The 20,789-nt window shown below is 47.3% G+C and overlaps 1 protein-coding gene across 1 annotated transcript in view; it reads right to left on the reverse strand.

The window, feature by feature from the left end:
- Positions 1 to 10,874: 10,874 nt before the first annotated feature.
- The window catches only part of arhgef19 (Rho guanine nucleotide exchange factor (GEF) 19), an 89,478-nt gene continuing 79,563 nt past the window's right edge, over positions 10,875 to 20,789 (reverse strand). Inside the window, exons 13-16 of the mRNA XM_070860945.1 lie at positions 19,365 to 19,523; positions 15,080 to 15,162; positions 12,252 to 12,356; positions 10,875 to 11,156 (exon numbers count right to left, since the gene is read on the reverse strand). Of these exons, the coding sequence (XP_070717046.1) occupies positions 10,999 to 11,156; positions 12,252 to 12,356; positions 15,080 to 15,162; positions 19,365 to 19,523 (505 nt within the window). The 3' untranslated portion in view covers positions 10,875 to 10,998. The remainder of the gene's footprint in view (positions 11,157 to 12,251; positions 12,357 to 15,079; positions 15,163 to 19,364; positions 19,524 to 20,789) is intronic.

The following is a 20,789-nucleotide window of genomic DNA, read 5'->3' on the forward strand; positions in this document are numbered from 1 at the left end:
TGGAGTGTTGGTGGCTTGCTACTTGAGTCGTGGGGACAAGCCAAGTGTTTTTAATACTTTAGTTGAGGAGATGACTAGTTCAAGTCCAACATATTGATCTGTGTATAAAGGTGGACAGCTTGGCATGATTTTTAAACCAAATATAAAAGGTGTAACCAATCGAGCCCACATTGTACTGAGTTGCCCAGACTCCGTCTCTGCTGTAAAATGAAGATCTAAGTCCCTTCACTGGATTTGGATTTTTCCCTTCCTAATTTGTTTTTTTTCCTACAGCTCCCTATTGCCAGCAATAATTGGTGACTTTCCTTTCTTTCTGTCTGTCCCAATAACACACCTGCAATCAGAAACTCCTTGGGCAAATACATGATAACCACCACTCAATGTGCTGCATTTCCCCTGTTTTTAGACTGTGTAAATGAAAGGAGTGTTATATTGTCTGGAATGCATATGTGCCATTTCCATTTCTCTCCTCCACTCCATGGAGAATCTGTCTGGACTTATCTTGAGTGCTTCAGCACAAGTCCATTCTCAATGTGCTGGGTAGCTTGTTACATAACTGGCAATAATGTCTTCACATTTAAATTGTATTCAGTTTGAGTTTCCATCCTTCTGCACAAATTTCCCCCCCCCCCCCCCCTCCCTTGCTCACATTGCTGATTTTCTTCATTTTTCCTTAAAACATGAATCATCAACCTCCTCCCTACAGTTAACAGTAACTGCCAGAATGTCATGCTCTAACATTTGACTCATCTTTGTTCCTTGAATCTCTAAGCTGGGGGCTCTGGTTACTGTAGATGCCCAGCAGTCTCTGTACATTTTCTGCATCTTCCTGTTGCTGTTTTATTAACTGATTTTTATACTTGACCTTGGTGATGACTAAGTCAATGGAAGAACCCTGTCCCTCCAAGTAATTTTCTTCTTGAAATGCAAGGTTTTCAGTCCATACTAAACAGCAGGTTCAACACATTTGAGCCTAAATTGCAAGTGTTGATGGGCCTTTCCACGATAGGGGCAATGAACCGAGGATAATGCTGATCTCACCTGACATGTGCACGCACATATATATATATATATATATATATACACACACACACACACACACACACACACACACACACACACACACACACACTTTTTTTTCCCCCCCCAACCCAGGGGGCACTGAGGCAAATAGTAATCAACCCTGCTTTCTCTCTCCCCCTGCCCCCCCCCCCCCCAAAGCTGCTTAGATCAGCTACTAGCACAGGTCAATGAACTGGAGTCTTTTGGGTTTGTTTCGTTAAATCCCACACCATACGCTGCAGCTACTCGACTTGTGATTTTATTTGTTTGAGATGTGGGCGTTGCTGGCAAGGCTGGCATTTATTGCCCATCCCTAATTGCCCTTGAGCCACCTTCTTGAACTGCTGCAGTCCTTGTGAAGGTACAACCACAGTGTTGACTTTGTCAACTGAGTGACTTACTAGGCCATTTCAGAGGGTAGTTAAGATTCAACCACATTGCTGTTGGGTCTGGAGTCACATATAGACCAGGTAAGGGTGGCAGATTTCCTTCCCTAAAGGACATTAGTGAACCAGATGGGTTTTTAATGACTCTGGTCATGGTCAACATTACTCTGAGTAGTATTTTCTTTAATTCCAGATTTATTTAATTAACTGAATTTAAACTCTAGTCTCTATCATTAGTCCAGGCTCCTGGATTACTAGTCCAGTAACATAACCACGATGCTACTGTATCCTAGATCCATGGAGGCAGGGAGTCTGACTCGAATACTCAATGCCACACAACATTGGAACAATGCAGGCTCTTGGAACATCAGGACTGACAGTCCCATTAACAGCAGAAAGACTCTGATCCCAGCCACACTATTAGTGGCTGCACCATTGCACTCGTGCTGCCCAATTTTGGAATCCCCTTTTACTGGTAACTACTGAATGCAACTTGTGGCTCAGTGTGAACGGAGAAGCCCAGAGCTCTGAAGTCCCGTATCTCAGCTCTCCACATAGAAGTCACTCCTTAAAACCTACCTCTTTGACCAAGCTTTGACCTGCTATAACAACACTTTGTGGCTTGGTTCCAACTTTTGTCTGATTGCACTCCTGTGAAGTGCCTTGGAATGTTTAAGACTCTATAAATACAAGCTGTTGCTGTTGAATGTTCTCAGGTGTTTACCTGGAATACTACGTGCAGTTTTTTTTTCCATATTTACAAAAGGGTATATTTGCTTTTGGAGGCAGTTCAGAGAAGTTTCACTAGGTTGATTCCAGGGATGAGGGGGTTGACTTATGAGGTAAGGTTGAGTAGGTTGGGCCTCTACTCATTGGAATTCAGAAGAATGAGAGGTGATCTTATCGAAACGTATAAGATTATGAGGGGGCTTGACAAGGTGGATGCAGAGAGGATGTTTCCACTGATGGGGGAGACTAGACTAGAACTAGAGGGCATGATCTTAGAATAAGGGGCCGCCCATTTAAAACCAAGATGAGGAGAAATTTCTTCTGAGGGTTGTAAATCTCTGGAATTTGCTGCCTCAGAGCTGGGACATTGAATAAATTTAAGACAGAAATAGACAGTTTCTTAAACGCTAAGGGGTTACGGGGAGCAGGCAGGGAAGTGGAGCTGAGTCCATGATCAAATCAGCCATGATATTGAATGGCGGAGCAGGCTCGAGGGTCTGTATGGCCTACTCCTGTTCCTATTTCTTATGTTTCTGAGCTTGGCTGATCACAACTTCAATTACTTGGTCTATTCCCACTTTCCAAACTGAACTCCCAACCTGAAACCAAACTCTGGGGAAATTGAAGTAGGAACCATGATGAGAATGGCGCATACTGAGTGAGATTGGGTAAATTTCATGCCCGTGGGAGAGAGCTCTTCCACCAAAAGATTCCCAGGTTGATTCTCCATGTGTGCACGGTGTTGATTGATTTTAACTCCGTGCTGCAATTGGCATTGGCATCTTTAGGCCAAGGGGGTCAAAATCAGCCAGGGTTCCTGCTCCCACATTGCTGTGTAGTGAAACATGCTGAAAGTGCATGTTTAAGTTGGGTGATGAAATATTCTGGCTTGCTTGTGTTGGCTTTCCTGATCATCTAACCTGCTGCCACTCACTGTCTAGGTTTGCGTATGCAGGTAGTGGACAGACTTGCATTTAGATAGCGTCCTTCACGACCTCAGGGTGTCCCAAAGCATTTTACAGCCAATGAAGTACTTTTGAAATATAGTCCACTGTTTTAATGGAGGAAACACAGCAGCCAATTTGTGCACATTAAGCTCCCACAAACAGTAATGTCATAATGACCAGATAATCTGTTTTTTTAGTGATGTTGATCGAGAGATAAATATTGGACAGGACAGCGGGGATAACTCGTCTGCTCCTCTTCAAAATAGTGCCATGGGATCTTTTACATCCAAACAAGAGCGCAGACCGGGCCTCAGTTTAATGTCTCATCCGAAAGACGGCACCTCCAGTGCAGCACTCCCTCAGCACTGTGCTGGGAGTGTTGGCCTAGTTTTTTGTGCTCAATCAAATCTGTGGGGTGGGACTTGAACCACAACCACAAATAATAAGGGAAAGAAGTCACTGGTGGGAGTAGTCTATAGGCCCCTTAACAGTAGCTACACTAGGACAGAGTATAAATCAAGAAATAATGGAGGCTTGTAAGAAAGGTATGGCAATAATCATGGCTGATTTTAATCTTCATATTGATTGGACATTTCAAATTGGCAAGAGCTCATTGTATTCAGGATGGTTTCTTAGAATACATTGTGGGATCAACCAGGGAGCAAACTATTTTAGATCTTATAATGTGTAATGAGACTGCATTAATTAATGATCTCATAGTAAAGGATCCTCTTGGGAAGAGTGATCATAGCATGATAGAATTTCAAATTCAATTTGAAGGTGAGAAAGCTAGGTCTCAAATTAGTGTCCTGAACTTAAATAAAGGCAATGACAAAGGTATGAAGCAGAGTTGGCTAAAGTGGACTGGGAAAATAGATTAAAGGATAAGATGGTAGATGAGCAGTGGCAAACATTTAAGGAGATATTTCGTAACACTCAGCAAAGATATATTCCAGTGAGAGAGACTCTTGAGAAAGATGAACCATCCGTGGCTAACTAAGGAAGCAAAGGATGGTATCAAATTGAAAACAAAGGCATACAGTGTTGTGAAGAATAGTGGAAGGCCAGAGAATTGGGAAATTTTTAGAAACCAGTAAAGGGCGACTGAAAAAAGAGAATTTTTGAGAGTAAACCAGCAACAAATATAAAAACATACAGTAACAGCTTCTATAGGTATATAAAAGGAAGAGAATAGCGATAGTAAATGCTGGTCCCTTAGAGGATGAGACTGGGAAATTAATAATGGAAAACAGGGAAATGGCAGAAACTTTGAACAAATATTTTGTATCGATCTTCACGGTAGAAGACACTGAAAACATCCCAATAATTGATAATCAAGGGGCTATTGGGAGGGGGGAACTTAAAACAATCACTAGAGGAAAAAGTACTAGGCAAACAAATGGGACTAAACAAAGACCAGTTCCCTGGACCGGATGGCATGCATCCTAGGATCTGAAAAGAAATGGCTGCAGAGATAGTGGATGCATTGGTTGTATTCTACCAAAATTCCCTGCATTCTGGAGAGGCCCAGCGGACTAGAAAATCGCACATGTAACGCCCCTATTTTAAAAAAAAAAAGGAGGGATAGAGAGAGCAGGAAACTATAGACCAGTTAGCCTAACATCTGTCATTGACAAAATGCTGGAGTCCATTAAGGAAGTAGTAGCAGGACATTTAGAAAATCAATAATACAGTTAAGCAGAATCAGCATGGTTTTATGAAGGGGAAATCATATTTGACAAATTTGCTGGAGTTCTTTGAGGATGTAACAAACAGGGTGGATAAAGGGGAATCAGTAAATGTGGTGTATTTGGATTTCCAGAAGGCATTCGACAAGGTGCCACATAAAAGGTTACTGTTCAAGATAAGAGTTCACTGGATTGGGGGTAATATAGTAGCGTGGATAGAGGATTGGCTAACTAACAGAAAACAAAGAGTCGGGATAAATGGGTCATTTTCAGGTTGACAAACTGTAACTAGTGGGGTGCCACAAGGATCAGTGCTGGAACCTCAACTATTTACAATCTATATTAATGACTTGGATGAAGGGACTGAGTGTAACGTAGCCAAGTTTGCTGATGATACAAAGGCAGGTGGGAAAGCAAGTTGTGAGGAGGATGCAAAGAATCTGCAAAGGGATATAGACAGGCTAAGTGAGTGGCAAAAATTTGGCAGATGGAGTATAATGTGGGAAAATGTGAGGTTTTGATAGAAATATAAAAAAAACAAATTATTTAAATGGGGAGAGATTACAAAATACTGAGGTACAGTGGGATCTGGGGGTCCTTGTACATGAAACACAAAAAGTTAGCATGCAGGTTCATCAAGTAATTAGGAAGGCAAATGGAATGGAGCATAAAAGTAGGGACATCCTGCTACAACTGTACAGAGCGTTGAGACCACAGCTGGAGTACTGCATATAATTTTGGTCTTTTTATTTACAAAAGGATATACTTGCATGGAGGCAGTTCAGAGAAGGTTCACGAGGTTGATTCCTGAGATGAAGGGGTTGAGCAGGTTGGGCCTATACATTGGAGTTTAGAAGGAGAGGTGATCTTATTGAAACTTTTAAGATTCTGAGGGGGCTTAACAGGTTGGATGAAGAGAGGATGTTTCCCCTCATGGGGGAATCTAGAACTAGGGGCATAGTTTCAGAATGTGTCGCCCATTTAAAATGGAAATGAGAAGGAATTTCTTCTGAGGGTTGTGAATGTTTAGAATTCTCGACCTCAGAGCTGTGGAGGCTGGGTCATTGAATATATTTAAGGTAGAGATAGACAGATTTTTGAATGAAAAGGTAGTCGAGGGTTATAGGGAGCGGGCGAGGAAGTGGGATTGAGGCCATGATCTTATTGAATGGCGGAGCAGGCTCAAGGGGCCAAATGGCCGACTCCTGCTCCTATTTCTTATGGGCTAGACTTTCCTCTTCATTTTTGGTGGTTTTCTCGGCAGTACTGCTCGTTTTCGGCGGAAAACCACCTGGCGAATGTTTCCACTTCATTTTTTTTTAAGCGTTCCGCCGGCATTTCAAAATATCGCTGGGGAGTGGACTGCTGGCGTGCATCGAGGAGAAAACCGCCAGTGCCCGAGTTTGGCCTCCGCGGTGACCCAGGTAAGATCGAAAAAAAACACCCACGAAAAGCAGGCGGAGCTGGGCGGTAGGTAATTACCCCTACAAGGAAAGGTAAGTTAAAGGGTTTTTTAAATAATTCTTTTACAGCAATTAAGTTAAAAAGGGTCTTGAAAAGGTTTCCTGATTTTTAAAAAAAATTTTTATTAAAAAATATTGTGTGTTTTCACCCCTCCCTAGGCCTAACCACAGCTTCGGTCTAAATTTGAGTAATTACCACCCATTCTGGTTAAGAACCGCCCGATTTGCCCAGGATCACATTTAACCGCCGAGAATCTATGTAAGATCCATTTTCTCGGCGGCCAGTACTTTTTCCCTTTTTTTATGTAATTTTTCACCAGCGTTATCTGAGGAATCTTAGCAATCCTTTTGGGCGGCAATCCGGCAATGGCGGGCTTTCGGGAAAGTCTAGCCCGATGTTCTTATTTTGACTCGGGGGTGAGAGTGCTACGCACTGAGCCATAGCTAAATGTACAGGAGGTTGGCATGTTCTTATACAGCTGTCGCCAATGGGAGTTAGGAGGATGGGGAAATAGAGAATATTAAGCAAAATAAATAATTATGCTCATCGGAACTGATCCCATGACAGCAATCATGGATATCTTTAATTATTACACCAAGGTAGAACTGTTACAACAGAGTATTTTGATGGTGTGTAATCATCAAACATCAGACAATATCTGGAGATTGTCGCATTATTCCAATGTATAAATCAAATGTCAATAACTGTATAATTGATCCAAGCATCAAATCTTTGTGCTCAGAAATTTTCTGATGGTGCTGATGTACACTAAGTGTGCACAACAGCACAGTTATCTCCTGCGTATGTACAAAGTGCCTGTACAAGTGGTTCCCCCCGTAGGAGCGCTGGTTTAAGATGGCAGTGGTGAAATTATATATATATATTTTATGTATAAAATGACTTAACTGTCACTGAGAAACCTTTCCAGTAACGCCACAAATTTCAGTCAGTAGAAGCCATGTGGCATGAGCAACAGGTTGGGCTTCGATCCAGGATGTAGTGATGCTGAAGCTGAAGGATGTGGCAAGGGCACCCAACACCTTTTTATTCAGCACCCACGTGATGGCCTCCGAGGCTCAGTGGCTGGAGCTGGGCCAAGTCTGGAGCAGTGACTCTCCCAGCACCTTCCCCCGCCCCACTCAGTACAACTTCTCACTCTGCACCAGGCAGACATCACGGCCTCACATTTTCCTCTGCGAAATATGCAAACATGAATGCCAATGTTCTAACAAATAACACCTGCAGCCCTCCAAGGCTCATTCAAACCTGGATCCCAAAAGGTGAAGGGTCAGTGATTCATCACCAATTAATGTAAACGTGCATTCTCCTGGTAAAATGTACACAGAGCAGGAGTGATTCCATATCAAGATTATAATAAGACTATTTATATAATGAACAGCTTCCAAATCTGAGAATTTCAGAATAATAAGTTAGCACCTCAGCAGCAATGGCAGTGTAAGCACGGTTACTAGCACTAGTTGCATGCACCTCGCCTGTCTTGCAGACATCAGCCAGTCATGATTAACACTCAGTCGATGAGTATACAGAACAGTAGTGATACAGTGAGCACCCAGGGGGGCTGTTGTAATGATACAGGGAGCAGGTTGAGCGGCTGTAATGATACAGGGAGCAGGTTGAAGGGCTGCAACGACACAGGAAGCAGGTTGAAGGGCTGTAACGAGACAGGAAGCAGGTTGAAGGGCTGTAACGAGACAGGAAGCAGGTTGAAGGGCTGTAACAATACAGGGAGCAGGTCGAGGGGCTGCAATGATAGTGAGTACGTTAGTGAATGGGCACTCACTGTTGTTGCTGCGATGTGGGCAATCTTGACCCATGTATTGTCCATCACTAGTTGTCCTCGGGGAGTGGTGGAGGATTATCTATACTGGTAGCCCATTTCAGAGGGCATTGAGTCAAGCACAGTGTGTGGGCGCCAGACTAGGTGACAGTGGCAGGTACCTTTCCCTGAAAATCATTAACAAACCAGTTGGGGTTTTAACAAGTCCTTGCATTATTTTTCCCAGTGCCAGATTTATTGAATTCAATCTCGCACCTTGCCCTGGTGGGATTGGACGTCACGCCCTCTGGATTGCTGGAGCAGTACCGTAATCTCGATGCCACCGTACCCTGGGCTACTTGGGCGAGGTGCCAGAGGGCAGTTGGTGTCTCTGCGAGGGCAGAAGTGGAGGAGGGGGAAGATCTGGAGGTTCAGCCGACACTTCCCACAATGTCTCTGCGGTCACACTGGCACGATGAAAGATCAAACGTTCGAGTCCTGCACTCTCCTCCTCGGGTGATTTTTGATTCTCCCGCAGTTTACGTCAGTCCCAGGCTGAGGTAGCCGCCAGCTCCCGGAACTCCATCGGACTTCTGGAAGGTTCCATCGTGAAACGAGGCAACTGGATCGAGCGTCTGCAACCGATTGCTGACCCACTGTAGACCCACCTTAAAACAGTCCCTCCGCCCCCCCCCCCCCCCACCCCCTTTCTAGGTCAGGCAATGGGTCTTGTTTACGGAGGAAATTGGTGACTGAAGCAACGGCTGCATTTTACGAACTTGAGCCTGCGTCAGAGAGTTGGAGCGCAGTGCCGGGGAGACTGGGATCGCTCAGGAACAGAGGGAGGTCATTGACTGCAGGGAATCTTGGGGCACGTGGCAGATGGAGTATACGGTGGGAAAATGTGAGGTAGGAAAAATTAAAAAGCAAATTATTTAAATGAGGAGATTACAAAATGCTGTGGTACCGATGGATCTGGGGTCCTTGTGCATGAAACACAAAGTTTGCATGCAGGTACAGCAAGTAACTAGGAAGGCAAATGAAATGTTGACCTTTATTGCAAAGGGGATGGGTGTATAAAAGTAAGGAAGTCCCGCTACAACTGTACAGGGCGTTGGTGAAATCACACCTGGAGTACTGCGTACAGTTTTGGTCTCCTTATTTAAGGAGGGATATACCTGTACCTGCATTGGCGGCAGTTCAGAGAAGGTTCACTCGGTTGATTCCTGAGATGAAGGGGTTGTCATTTGAAGAAAGGTTGAGCATGTTGGGCCTATACTCATTGGAGTTTAGAAGAATGAGAGGTGATCTTATTAAAATGCCTAAGATTATGAGGGGGCTTGACAGGGGAGGTGCAGGGAGGATGTTTCCCCTCGTGGGCGAATCTAGAACTAGGGGGCATAGTTTCAGAATAAGGGGTTGCCCATTTAAGACAGATGAGGAGGAATTTCTTCTCTCAGAGGGTCGTGAATCTTTGGAATTGAAGAAGGCTGGGTCATTGAATATATTTAAAAGGTGGAGATAGACAGATTTTTGAACGATAAGCGAGTCAAGGGTTATGGGGAGCGGGCAGGGAAGTGGCGTGGAGGCCATGATCAGATCAGCCATGATCTTATTGAATGGAGGAGCAGGCTTGAGGAACCAGATGGCCTACTCCTGCTCCTATTTCTTATGCTTGCTCCTAGGCTGCTCTATGGTGGCCATGTGACCTGCCGCTTAGTAACTGTGACCACGGGCACATGGCCCCACCAACTTCAGAACTTCTGCCTGGCTGAACATTGGCTATTTGAAGGCATGTTCAACAGGTGTTAAGGGTCGTGGCACTGGATCTCACGAAAGCAGTGGTGCCACCAGAACGAGCGGTAAAGAAAGCTTTCCAATGGTGAATGGCTCCTCCCCTTGCCTCGCACAATGCTCAGAGCTCCAACAGTGTGGAGGCATTTCCCCACCCCCGCGTCCTAAGTGCCAGAGAGAAATAACTCACCAGTTCTTGGGCTGGACGCATTACTAGCCAGACACCAAGACACACCGCATTTCAACTCTGAGCACAGGCATTTTAAGGTTAATTTTGAGTTGTTGCCAATAAGCTGTGGCTGCTGGGTGTACCATCCACAAAATGCACTGCAGCAACTCGCCAAGGCTTCTTCAGCAGCACCTCCTTCCAAACCCGCGACCTCTGTCACCTAGAAGGATATGGGCAGGAGATGCATGGGAACACCATCACCTACAAGTTCCCCTCCAAGTTACACACCATCCTGACTTGGAAATATAATCGCCGTCCCTTCATCGTCGCTGGGTCAAAATCCGAGAACTCTCTCCTCAACACCACTGCGGGATGACCTTCACCACACGGACTGCAGCGGTTCAAGGCGGCGGCTCACCACCACCTTCTCAAGGGCAACTAGGGATGGACAATAAATGCCGGCCTTGTCTGCGACGCCCACATCCCAGGAACGAATAAAAAAAAAGGAAATGGGCCAATGCTGGGACTGTCCTGTTCAAGCAGAGCCAGAATGAAAAATAAGTGCTTAACTGCTTCAGAAATAGTTCCCCCCCCCCGAAGCACGCTGTTTCCCCACCCTGGGCAACAAGCCTCACAAATCAGATACAAAGAGAGTCGGCCCTTTGCCACTCTGAGCTTCCATGTCAGCAGCCCACTGGGGCACGACCCTTGCAGCCTTTTCTGTCCACCCCCGGATTCACACTGCAGAGACATCTGGACACAACTGGGGGTCTCGTTGAAAGCTGTGGAGTGTTGGATTCCTGCTTCAATAAAACGTCCGCAGGCACCAGGAATCGAACCTGCTCACCGGGCAACATAGTCAGCGCGAGTCACTCCGGGACTCCACACTCTGTGCCTGGCCCAGTGTTGTTTAACCCTAAAATCTGGGTTGGGTTCAGTGTCCATGCTCCACATATTGTCTCAGACACAGCACTGCCACCCGCTACTGACATTCTTCCTGCAGTTTCTGGGTCGCGTGCTTAATCCGGTTCTTTTCACGTAGATTCCGTATCCTGGCGTGCCGGTTTGTTATCTCCTCCACGTGACATACCGGAAACCAGCCTCTCTCTCCATCCGATAGTCGGATCCCCTGAATCCAGCCTGGAATGAGATTCAGAAAGCAGTCAATGAGAGGAATGGAACAGCACTGGCTCAACTGCAGGTAACACTCGGCCTGATCAACCGTTCACACAAACACCCCAAAACCGTTCACACAAACTCCCTAAAACCTCAGGAGCTTCTACACGTTTTACTCAGTGGATAGCACTCTCGCCTCAGTCAGAAGGTTGTGGGTTCAAGTCCCACTCCAGGGACATGAGCACATAAACCTAGACTGACATTCAGTGCAGTGCCGATGAAGTGCCGCACTGTCGGAGGTGCCGTCTTTCGGATGGGACGTTAAACTGAGGCCCCGTCTGCTCTCTCAGATGGTAAAAGATCCAACGGCACTATTAGAGCAGGGATCTTCCATCCACTAACTGGTCATTATCATATTGCTGTGGGAACTTGCTGTGCGCAAGTTGGCTGCCGCATTTCCCACATTACAACAGTGACTACACTCCAAAATGTACTTCACTGGCTGTAATGCACTTTGATTCATCCGGTGGTCGGAAATGCAAGTCTTTCATTACTCTTTGAGGCACCTCCGCTCCTCAGAGCCCTTCGTTACAGAATGATAGCGGGGCTTAGAGGGTTACATTATGAGAACTGGTTGCATTCCCTTGTATATCGAAGATTGAGGGATGATCTGATCGTGGTGTTTAAAATATTAAAAAGGACCGGATAGGGTAAATACAGAGTAACAATTTCCTCGGGTGGGGGAATCCAGAACAAGGGGGCACAATCTTAAAAGTTAGAGCGAGGCTATTGAGCAAAATGAGGAAGCACTTTTTCAGACAGAGGGTCGTGGAAATCTAGAACCCTCTCCCCCAAAAGGCTGTGGGTCAATTGGAGCATTGAGGACGGAGATTGAGATTTTTGGTGGGTAAGGGTATCGAGGGATATGGAGCAATGGTGAGAAAATGGAGTTGAGGTGCAGATCAGCCATGATCTCATTGAATGGACGGGTGGGCCCGAGGGGCTGAAAAACCCACTAATGTTCCTATGTTCTGCTGAGCAAGTTTTCCGCATTCCCCAGGCACGCTCTGATGGCCATTTGTGCTGCCGTCTGAGGTTCTCGAGCAATGTTTCTCTCACCGTCTTTAGTTTGTGTCTTTACTTCGAGGACATCGGCCTTCTCCAGCGCCAGCTCATCAGCTTCCTGAGGCTTGTAGGTCTTGACGCACTGAACCTGCGGAAAGTCTGGTTGGAAAGTAAAACATCAGCTGCTGGTCAGGTGGTTCATGGTTCGCAGAGTTTTCTATTTTAACTTAAGAACGCTTCTTGTTTGGCATTTGCACAACCCGGGCGCTGTGGAGCAGTTCCCATCCCCCAGTCCGCGCTGAGGTGGTAGATCTCAGCACTGTTAGTGTTAGTGAGGGACGTCAGCCATGGTTACCACTCCTCATCCAGTGACGCACGCTGGAAGAACGAACGGCTTGCATTAATATAGTGTCTTTCACGACCTCAGGGCGTCCCAAGCTGCCTTACAGCCAACAACGTACTTTGAAGTGTTGTCACTGCTATAATGTAGGAAATGTGGCAGCCAATCTGCACACAGCAAGCTCCCACAACCAGCAATTAGAAATAAATCCATATCATCTATTTTTGTCATGTTGGCTGACAGATAAATATTGACCAGGACACCGGGGAGAACGCCCCTGCTCTTCTTCGGAATAGTGCCGTGGGATCTTTTACATACTCCTGAGAGAGCAGACGGGGCCTCGGTTCAGCGGCTCATCCGAAAGACGGCACCTCCGACAGTGCAGCAGTCCCTCAGCACTGCGCCGGGAGTGTCAGCCTGGTGTGTGTGCTCAAGTCTCTGGAGTGGGACTGGGACCCACAACCTTCAGACTCGGAGGAGAGAGTGCTGCCCACTGAGCCAAGGCTGTCACCGAGGTGTATCTATCCGTGCGGACGGTGAGTGAGGACAGGATCGGGCCCAAGTCCGAGATCCGCTGCGGTTATATATCCTGCCAACACTCACCATGCCGCCTCTCGCACAAACAGCCACTTGGGTGAGGATTTGGAAAATGGAACTCTACCTCAGCCCGGCTCGGGAATGGAGGAGAGTGTTGTTCCGGGAACAATGCATCAGCGTTATGTTACAGAGGAGCACGAAGGCTGAACACAACAGGGAAATGTTTCGTGGGCTCAGTTTCTGTTTAAAGAAGCAGTTTGCAATGTCGGTAAACACTGACTTTATCCCATCATATTCCATGCTCATCCGTTACGTTTTCCACTATTTCTGTAAGCTAATCATTGGGATGTCGCCAGCTACCTCAGGCAGATGTGCAGTCACTCCCTTGGCCCCCAAACTGAGCTTCTGACCCCACAGCCATTCCAATATAAAGACCGCCTTCTACTACCTTCATCACATCTCCCGCCTCCACCTGTACCACAGCCCATCCGCTGCCAAAGCCCTCACACACACCAATGTCTCCACAATCTGTTGCTCCAGTGCCTCCCACCCTCCAGTCTGCAAATTCCAACTCATCCAAAACTTTGCTGGCCACTTCCTATCCCGCCCTCATTGACCAACATTGGCTCCCAGTCCCCCAATGCCTCCAATTTAAAATTCTTGTACTCTGGTTTAGTTCCTTGCATGGCCTCACCCTCCCCTTACTCTCTGTAACCTCTTCCAACCCTATAACCCCCCCCCCTTTCTCTCCATTCGTCTGACCCCAGTCTCTTGTACATCCCCTCTCTCTTTGTCTCACCATTGGCAGCCGTGCCTTTAGCCACCTAGGCCCTGCTATCTGGAATGTTGTCCTAATCCCCTTCACCTTCCTTCAGGCTCTCCTTAAAATCCACCTACTGTATATACTCGCGTATCATGTGACTTTTGAAGACCTAAATTGTAACCTAAATTTGGGGGGTCGCATGATACGCGAGATACAAAATTTGCGGGTGTGAAGTGCTGGCCAAGATTAGGCGGTTAGGCTGTTAAGCAGACCATAGCCACGCTGAATCTCGGCAGGTATCTCCTGGGCTGGATTGCAGCCTCTATTGTCACTTGTACTGTATCTTTGCTGTGGTCTAGAGATCGCCACCAACAACTCCCTCTGAAGTTTGCTGCATTATTAGAGGCTCCATCTATCTCAGCCCATGCTTCTTTTACCCGCAAACACAGTAGAGACTGTGGCTGAACGACACTAGTCAAGCCAGCTGGAATGATTGCTATATCGGTGTTCGATTCGCGAACAGCTTTCACAACAGAATCCACTCGATGTTTCATGATTCGGTTGTTAAGGTCTGTATTCGATCGTTGTTATGTGTTAGGGTACTTGTTACGTGTTGGGTACTTGTTAAACTTGTTTGAAAGCCTAGCCTAGTGGCATCTGGTATCTCAAAAAAGTGACTCGCATGATACATGGGATATATGATAAAATCATGTTTTGGGGACGAAAACTTAGGGGTCGCATGATACGAGAGATCGTAGGATACGCGAGTATATACGGTAGGTAATGTCAGTTTTGTTCACAGGTCTGAAGCACATGGAGATATTTCGCGACGTTGAAGGTGTTTATAAATGCAGCTTTACTTGCTGCTTACCCCGTGTGTGGTTCCATCGACTGAACCTATCCCCAGATTGCCCAAAGCAATGAGGCAGACTCATGGCTCAATTAAAACCCCTGGTTTCAGACTGAACGCTGCTGTGAAGCGCCTCGGGTCGTTTTACTATGTTAAAGGCGCTATATAAATGCAAGTTGTTGCCGCTGAAGTCCAATTACCAGCGGGGAAGCCCATCTACGTGCCGGGAGCCTCACCGACCCGCTGCACAGATCGGGAAATTACCAGTGCACCGCCCACAATGGCAGGCAACGAGCCGATGATGCCCTGATATGCGGGGAGAGCCAGCACGGCTTTCTGCCATTAGCGCAAACTCAGGAAATGACCCTGCGCGTGTTGCGTGAGTATCTCACCATCCCTCTCCAGCTCCATCTGTTCTGTGTCTATCTCTTGGTCCGCGAGGAGCATGGCCGTTATCCAACGCTGTTTCTCATTCCTGGGGGAAAAAAAAAGAGATGGAAAAAAAAAACAATGGATTCTGGACGTGAGCAGCATTGGGTACATGGGCTCGGTACGTGTGCAGCATTGGGTACATGGGCTCGGTACGTGTGCAGCATTGGGTACATGGGCTCGGTACGTGTGCAGCATTGGGTACATGGGCTCGGTACGTGTGCAGCATTGGGTACATGGGCTCGGTACGTGTGCAGCATTGGGTACATGGGCTCGGTACGTGTGCAGCATTGGGTACATGGGCTCGGTACGTGAGCAGCATTGGGTACATGGGCTCGGCACGTGAGCAGCATTGGGTACATGGGCTCGGTACGTGAGCAGCATTGGGTACATGGGCTCGGCACGTGAGCAGCATTGGGTACATGGACTCGGTACGTGAGCAGCATTGGGTACATGGGCTCGCTGCAGATACGGTCTTTCCCGTATTTTCTGTCCACCACCCCAGTTCCGGCTACCCTTCCCCGGGCACCGTCCCATGCAGCCCTAATGGATGTAACACCTCTCCATTTACCACTTCACAATCTGTCCAGAGTCCCAAACACTGCTGCTGTGTGAATCAGCAAAGTGGAAGTCGCCCTCCAATCGAGCATGCTCTACACGCTGCTCACCCTACCATCTCGTCCTCAGCGGGGAGACCAAATGCAGATCAGGTAACCCACGCCACCGAGTTTCTACGTTGTGACCTCGCTGGACTCCGCCATTTGAACCCTTCCATTGCCACTCTGGCCTCCCATGCTCTTCGACAGGTTCGACACAAAGTTCAGCCAGCTTACTTTCTCCTGGTCGGACGTTAAAACTTCAGACCCAAGTTGCATCCTTCATATTATTTACAACAAGAGGTGCTGGTGAGCTGGGATGGGCCTGTTAGTTTCCAAGGGGACGGGAGGTGGACATGTTAGGGTTAATGCCGCTGGGGGGGTGGGGGGGCCACACTGACGATGTGGTTTGCTTTTCCTCTGTCGGACCCTCGGACCCATTCCCCCCCCACCAACACCATTTTCTGTTTCCATTTCAGAACCGTTGCATCTTTCCTCTTCACTTTACCCCAATCTCTGATCTACTTCTTTGTGTGGGCCTCACCCATAGCTTTTCACCCTCTTAACTATTCGCACATGCTTTCACCATCTTTCCTTTGTCTTGGTACGATCATTTCTGATACCATTGTAACAGGTTTCTATTGTGCCGTTTGCAGGTTATTCAACCTATTAAAGTCACTCTCTGTGATTGGATGATTTGCTCCCCTGTTTAGTTCTAATGAAGGGCGAGCTCCAAAATGTTAATTTGCTTTTTTTTCTTTACAGCTCTTTTTAAAGAAAGACTTGGATTTATATAGCGCCTTTCACCACCACCGGACGACATTACAGCCAATGAAGTACTTTGGGAGTGTTGTCCCTGTTGTAATACAGGAAACACAGCAGCCAATTTGCACACAAGGAAGCTCCCACATACAGCAATGTGATAATGACCAGATCATCTGTTTTTGTTATGTTGATTGAGGGAATGATACTGGCCGGGACACCAGGGAGAACTCCCCTGCTCTTCTTCAAAATAGGATATTTTACGTCCACCTGAGAGAGCAGACATCTCGGTTTAACATCTCATCCGAAAGATGGCACCTCCGACAGTGCAGCACTCCCTCAGCACTGCACTGGAGTGTCAGCCTAGATTTGTGTGCTCAAGTCCCTGGAGTGGGACTTGAACCCACAACCTTTTGCAGTTGCTACACACGGGAGTTTGGTGCCACCTGTTGGTTCACTGGGTATGTGCTTTGCCCAGACTGATGGTGACCCGCTATAGACAGACCTGATGGCCACAGGTTCAATTCATGTTTTGAGCTAATTTAGTTTTTCTCAGCCGGTGGAGCAGCTGGAGGTCTCCGTGCCCCAGGTTGGGAGTGGGAAATATCTATCCAAGTTCCTGATCCCTGTCCAGTGACTCCTGCCGGAAACTGTGCGTGAAAAATTGGGAGCATGCCGGATGGGAGCTCAGTTGGATACCCCACAGTCAGCTCGCCTGCTGAGACTCACTGCTCACACGTATCACCGGACCGCGATCATCAATACCAGCTCCTTGGCTGCCCATGCTTGCAAACATCGCACCACCACACACCTACACCACGAATATGCAGTCTCCAGAGAATACAACTGCTACACCAGCAAAGACATGCTGATCCAAGCCAACTTGAACAACCCATCACCAACCCATCTCAAATCTAGGCCATTTTGGACCTTCACAATCTCCCCTCAGCCTTGATGACTGACGGCGAAATGCTTGGAAGAACTGCAGCATACGGAATGGATTCCTTTCCACCTCCGTAACATTGCCCGTCTCTGCCCCTGCCTTAGCTCATCTGCTGCTGAAACCCTCATCCATGCCTTTGTTACCTCTAGACTTGACTACTCCAACGCACTCCTGGCTGGCCTCCCACATTCTACCTTACATAAACTTGAGGTCATCCAAAACTCGGCTGCCTGTGTCCTAACTCGCACCAAGTCCTGTTCATCCATGTTCTTGCTGACCTACATTAGCTCCCGGTTAAGCAACGCTTCAATTTCAAAATTCTCATCCTGGTTTACAAATCCCTCCATGGCCTCGTCCCTCCCCATCTCTGTAATCTCCTCCAGCCTCGCCTCGCGACCCCCTCAGCCAACACATCTGCACTCCTCAAATTCTGCCCTCTTGAGCATCCGATTATAAATCGCTCAACCATCGGTGGCCGTGCCTTCAGCTGCCTGGGCCCTAAGCTCTGGAACTCCCTCCCTAAACCTCTCCCCTTCTCTTTCTTCCTTCAAGATGCTCCTAAAAACCTACCTCTTTGACCAAGCTTTTGATCATCTGCCGTAATTTCTTCTTATCTGGCTCAGTGTCAATTTTCTTTTTGTCTTATAACACTCCTGTGAAGCGCCTTGGGACGTTTTACGATGTTAAAGGCGCTATTTAAATACAAGCTGTTGTTGTTGTAGTAGAGGACCCCACAGTACAACCTGAAGGACCAAACCTTCCTGGCAAACAGTGGACAACTATCAACCACCTCAGAACCTGTCATGGTAGATGCTGGTGAGACCACAGCTGGAGTATTGTGTGCAGTTTTGGTCTCCTTACCCAAGGAAGGATATACTTGCCATAGAGGGAGTGCAACGAAGGTTCACCAGAGTGATTCCTGGGATGGGAGGGATTGTCCTATGAGGAGAGATTGAGACGACTAGGCCTATATTCCCTAGAGTTTAGAAGAATGAGAGTTGATCTCATTGAAACATATAAAATTTTTTACAGGCTTGACAGAGTAGATGCAGGGAGCATGTTTCCCCTGACTGGGGAGTCTAGAACCAGGGGGTCACAGAAACCAAAGCTGTCTACAATACTCCAGGTGTGGTCTCACCAGCATCTACCATGACTGGTTCTGAGGGGTCACAGTCTCAGAATAAGGGGTCAACCATTTAGGACTGAGAGGAGGAGAAATTTCTTTACTCAAGAGGGTGGTGAATCTTTGGAATTCTCTATCCCAGAGGGCTGTGGAGGCTCAGGCGTTGAGTATATTCAAGACATTGTGGGCCGCTCCGACCTGTGCGAGAACACCACTGCAGGTCGGGCTATAACAGCTGGAGCGCCGGGCCCTGGAACATCGCAGCGGAGGTGCAACGAATGAGGGCACAGGGCCCAGAAGAGGCAAGGGCCCAGGGGCAGCACGGGCCAGCCCACACTGCGATATGTGTGCGCACTAGGCCAGTGCAGGAGAGCAGGTCTCCAGTCATCCTGGCTAACCCTTGCCACTGGGTAAAGGCCTAGCTCGGTCAAGCCCGTGTGGTGGCTGATGTGCAGCGGTCACCGCACGTTAAAAAAATCCACGCACAGGCATCTTCCACCCCTGGAGTTCAGGACTGGAACATCGTGTCCTTCATTAAAACATCTGTGAACTCTCCTGGAAGCAAGTCATCCTCGTTCGAGGGACCGCCTATGATGATGATATTCAAGACAGAGATCGGCAGATTTTTGTAGATTAAGGGAATCAAGGGATGTGGGGATAGTGCAGGGAGGTAGATCAGCCATGATCTTATTGAATGGCGGAGCAGGCTCGAGGGGCCAACTCCTGCTCCTATTTCTGATGTTCTTATGACGCTCCCGGTTACAATCGCACAGCAATCGCAGAGCCCGATTATTGCTCGCTCGTGCCGATGCCGGGTCACTCACTCAGTGCGTGCACGCAGCAGGATCTGCTGCTTGACGTGGTGCTTCTCAAGGAGCTGCAGGTGGAAGACGTGGCCTGGGATCCCGTGCACCTTCATGTTCAGGTCCTTTGCCCTCAGCTCCTGGGCCTTGGCGTGCACGAACACAGCGAACTTCCCTGTACTGAGAGAGGAAGCAGTGCGGTCAGCAGCCACATTGTAAGCGACCCGTTCACGTTACTTTAATCTGCCGAGAACATGAAAACCTCCCGCTCATCCCTTACGCAGAGGCTGGTCGGACCATGGAATACAATGCCCCAGGCAGCGATGGAGATGGAGACCCTTGTACCTTTTAAGGAAATTTGAATAAATATTTGAAACAAGAGGAATATACAGGTCTTTGGCAAGAGAGCAGAGCAGGGGGATTAGTTTTGAATTGCTCTAGCAAAGAGCTAGCACGGACACGATGGGCCAAATGGCCTCCTTTATGCTGTAAGGTTATATGATTCAGCTTGCTCTTGGTTGCAAGGTTGGAATTCAGGCCAGTGCCTGGCCCTGGAATGCAATTTTCTGTTAAGTCAGGAAGAAAATAAATATTTGCATTTATATTGTGCCTTTCATGACATTACAACTTTCCAAAGAGCTCTATCGCCAATAAAGTACTGTTGGAGTGTTGTCACTGGTGTAATTCATTGGCTGTAAAGCACTTTGAGACGTTCGGTGGTCGTGAAAGGCGCTATATAAATCCACGTCTTCCTTTCTTTTCAAAGTGCTGTAATGTAGGAAATGCGGCAGCTAATTTGCACACGCAAGCTCCCACAAACAGCAATATGATAATGACCAAATAATCTGTTTTAGTGATACTGACTGAGGGATAAATATTGACAAGGACACTGGGGTGAATTACCCAGCTCTTCTTCAAAATGGTACCGTGGGATCTTTTATGTCCACCTGAGACTTTGCCCAGAGATACACCCAGTTATCTTCTGACTGCATTTATACTGCCCACTTTGATGTCCTTTACTGGTATCTTTTGATGAGAGAGTTCCATTTGATTTTCCTTCTTACTCTTTGCTTGACCACTTGTGTCCCCTGGGATTTGGAGCCTGCATTACCATAAACAATTTTCCCGGATTAACTTTGTCAATTCCCTTCTCATTCTGGGAGACTTCACTTCGGTGACCCTGCAGCCTCCACTTTCCCACAGTCAATAAACTCAACCTCCTGAACCTTTGCTTATAAACTTCAATTCCTGACATTCACTTGGTGAATGTGGTGGGTCTGTGTAGTTCTCAGGGATTTGGTCTCTGTCCAGCTCTCAGAGTCTATTTTTAAATCAGCTTTGGCAGCCCCTGTTTCACTTTAGTTACTTTGGGCCCAAGTTTCCACCGACCCTTAGAACGGCGCACCAACAAAAAGCGTGCCCAATCCTTACCGCGGTGTTCTCCAC

Source organism: Pristiophorus japonicus, chromosome 18 (assembly GCF_044704955.1).
Source record: "Pristiophorus japonicus isolate sPriJap1 chromosome 18, sPriJap1.hap1, whole genome shotgun sequence".
NCBI classification, from domain to species: Eukaryota; Metazoa; Chordata; class Chondrichthyes; family Pristiophoridae; genus Pristiophorus; species Pristiophorus japonicus.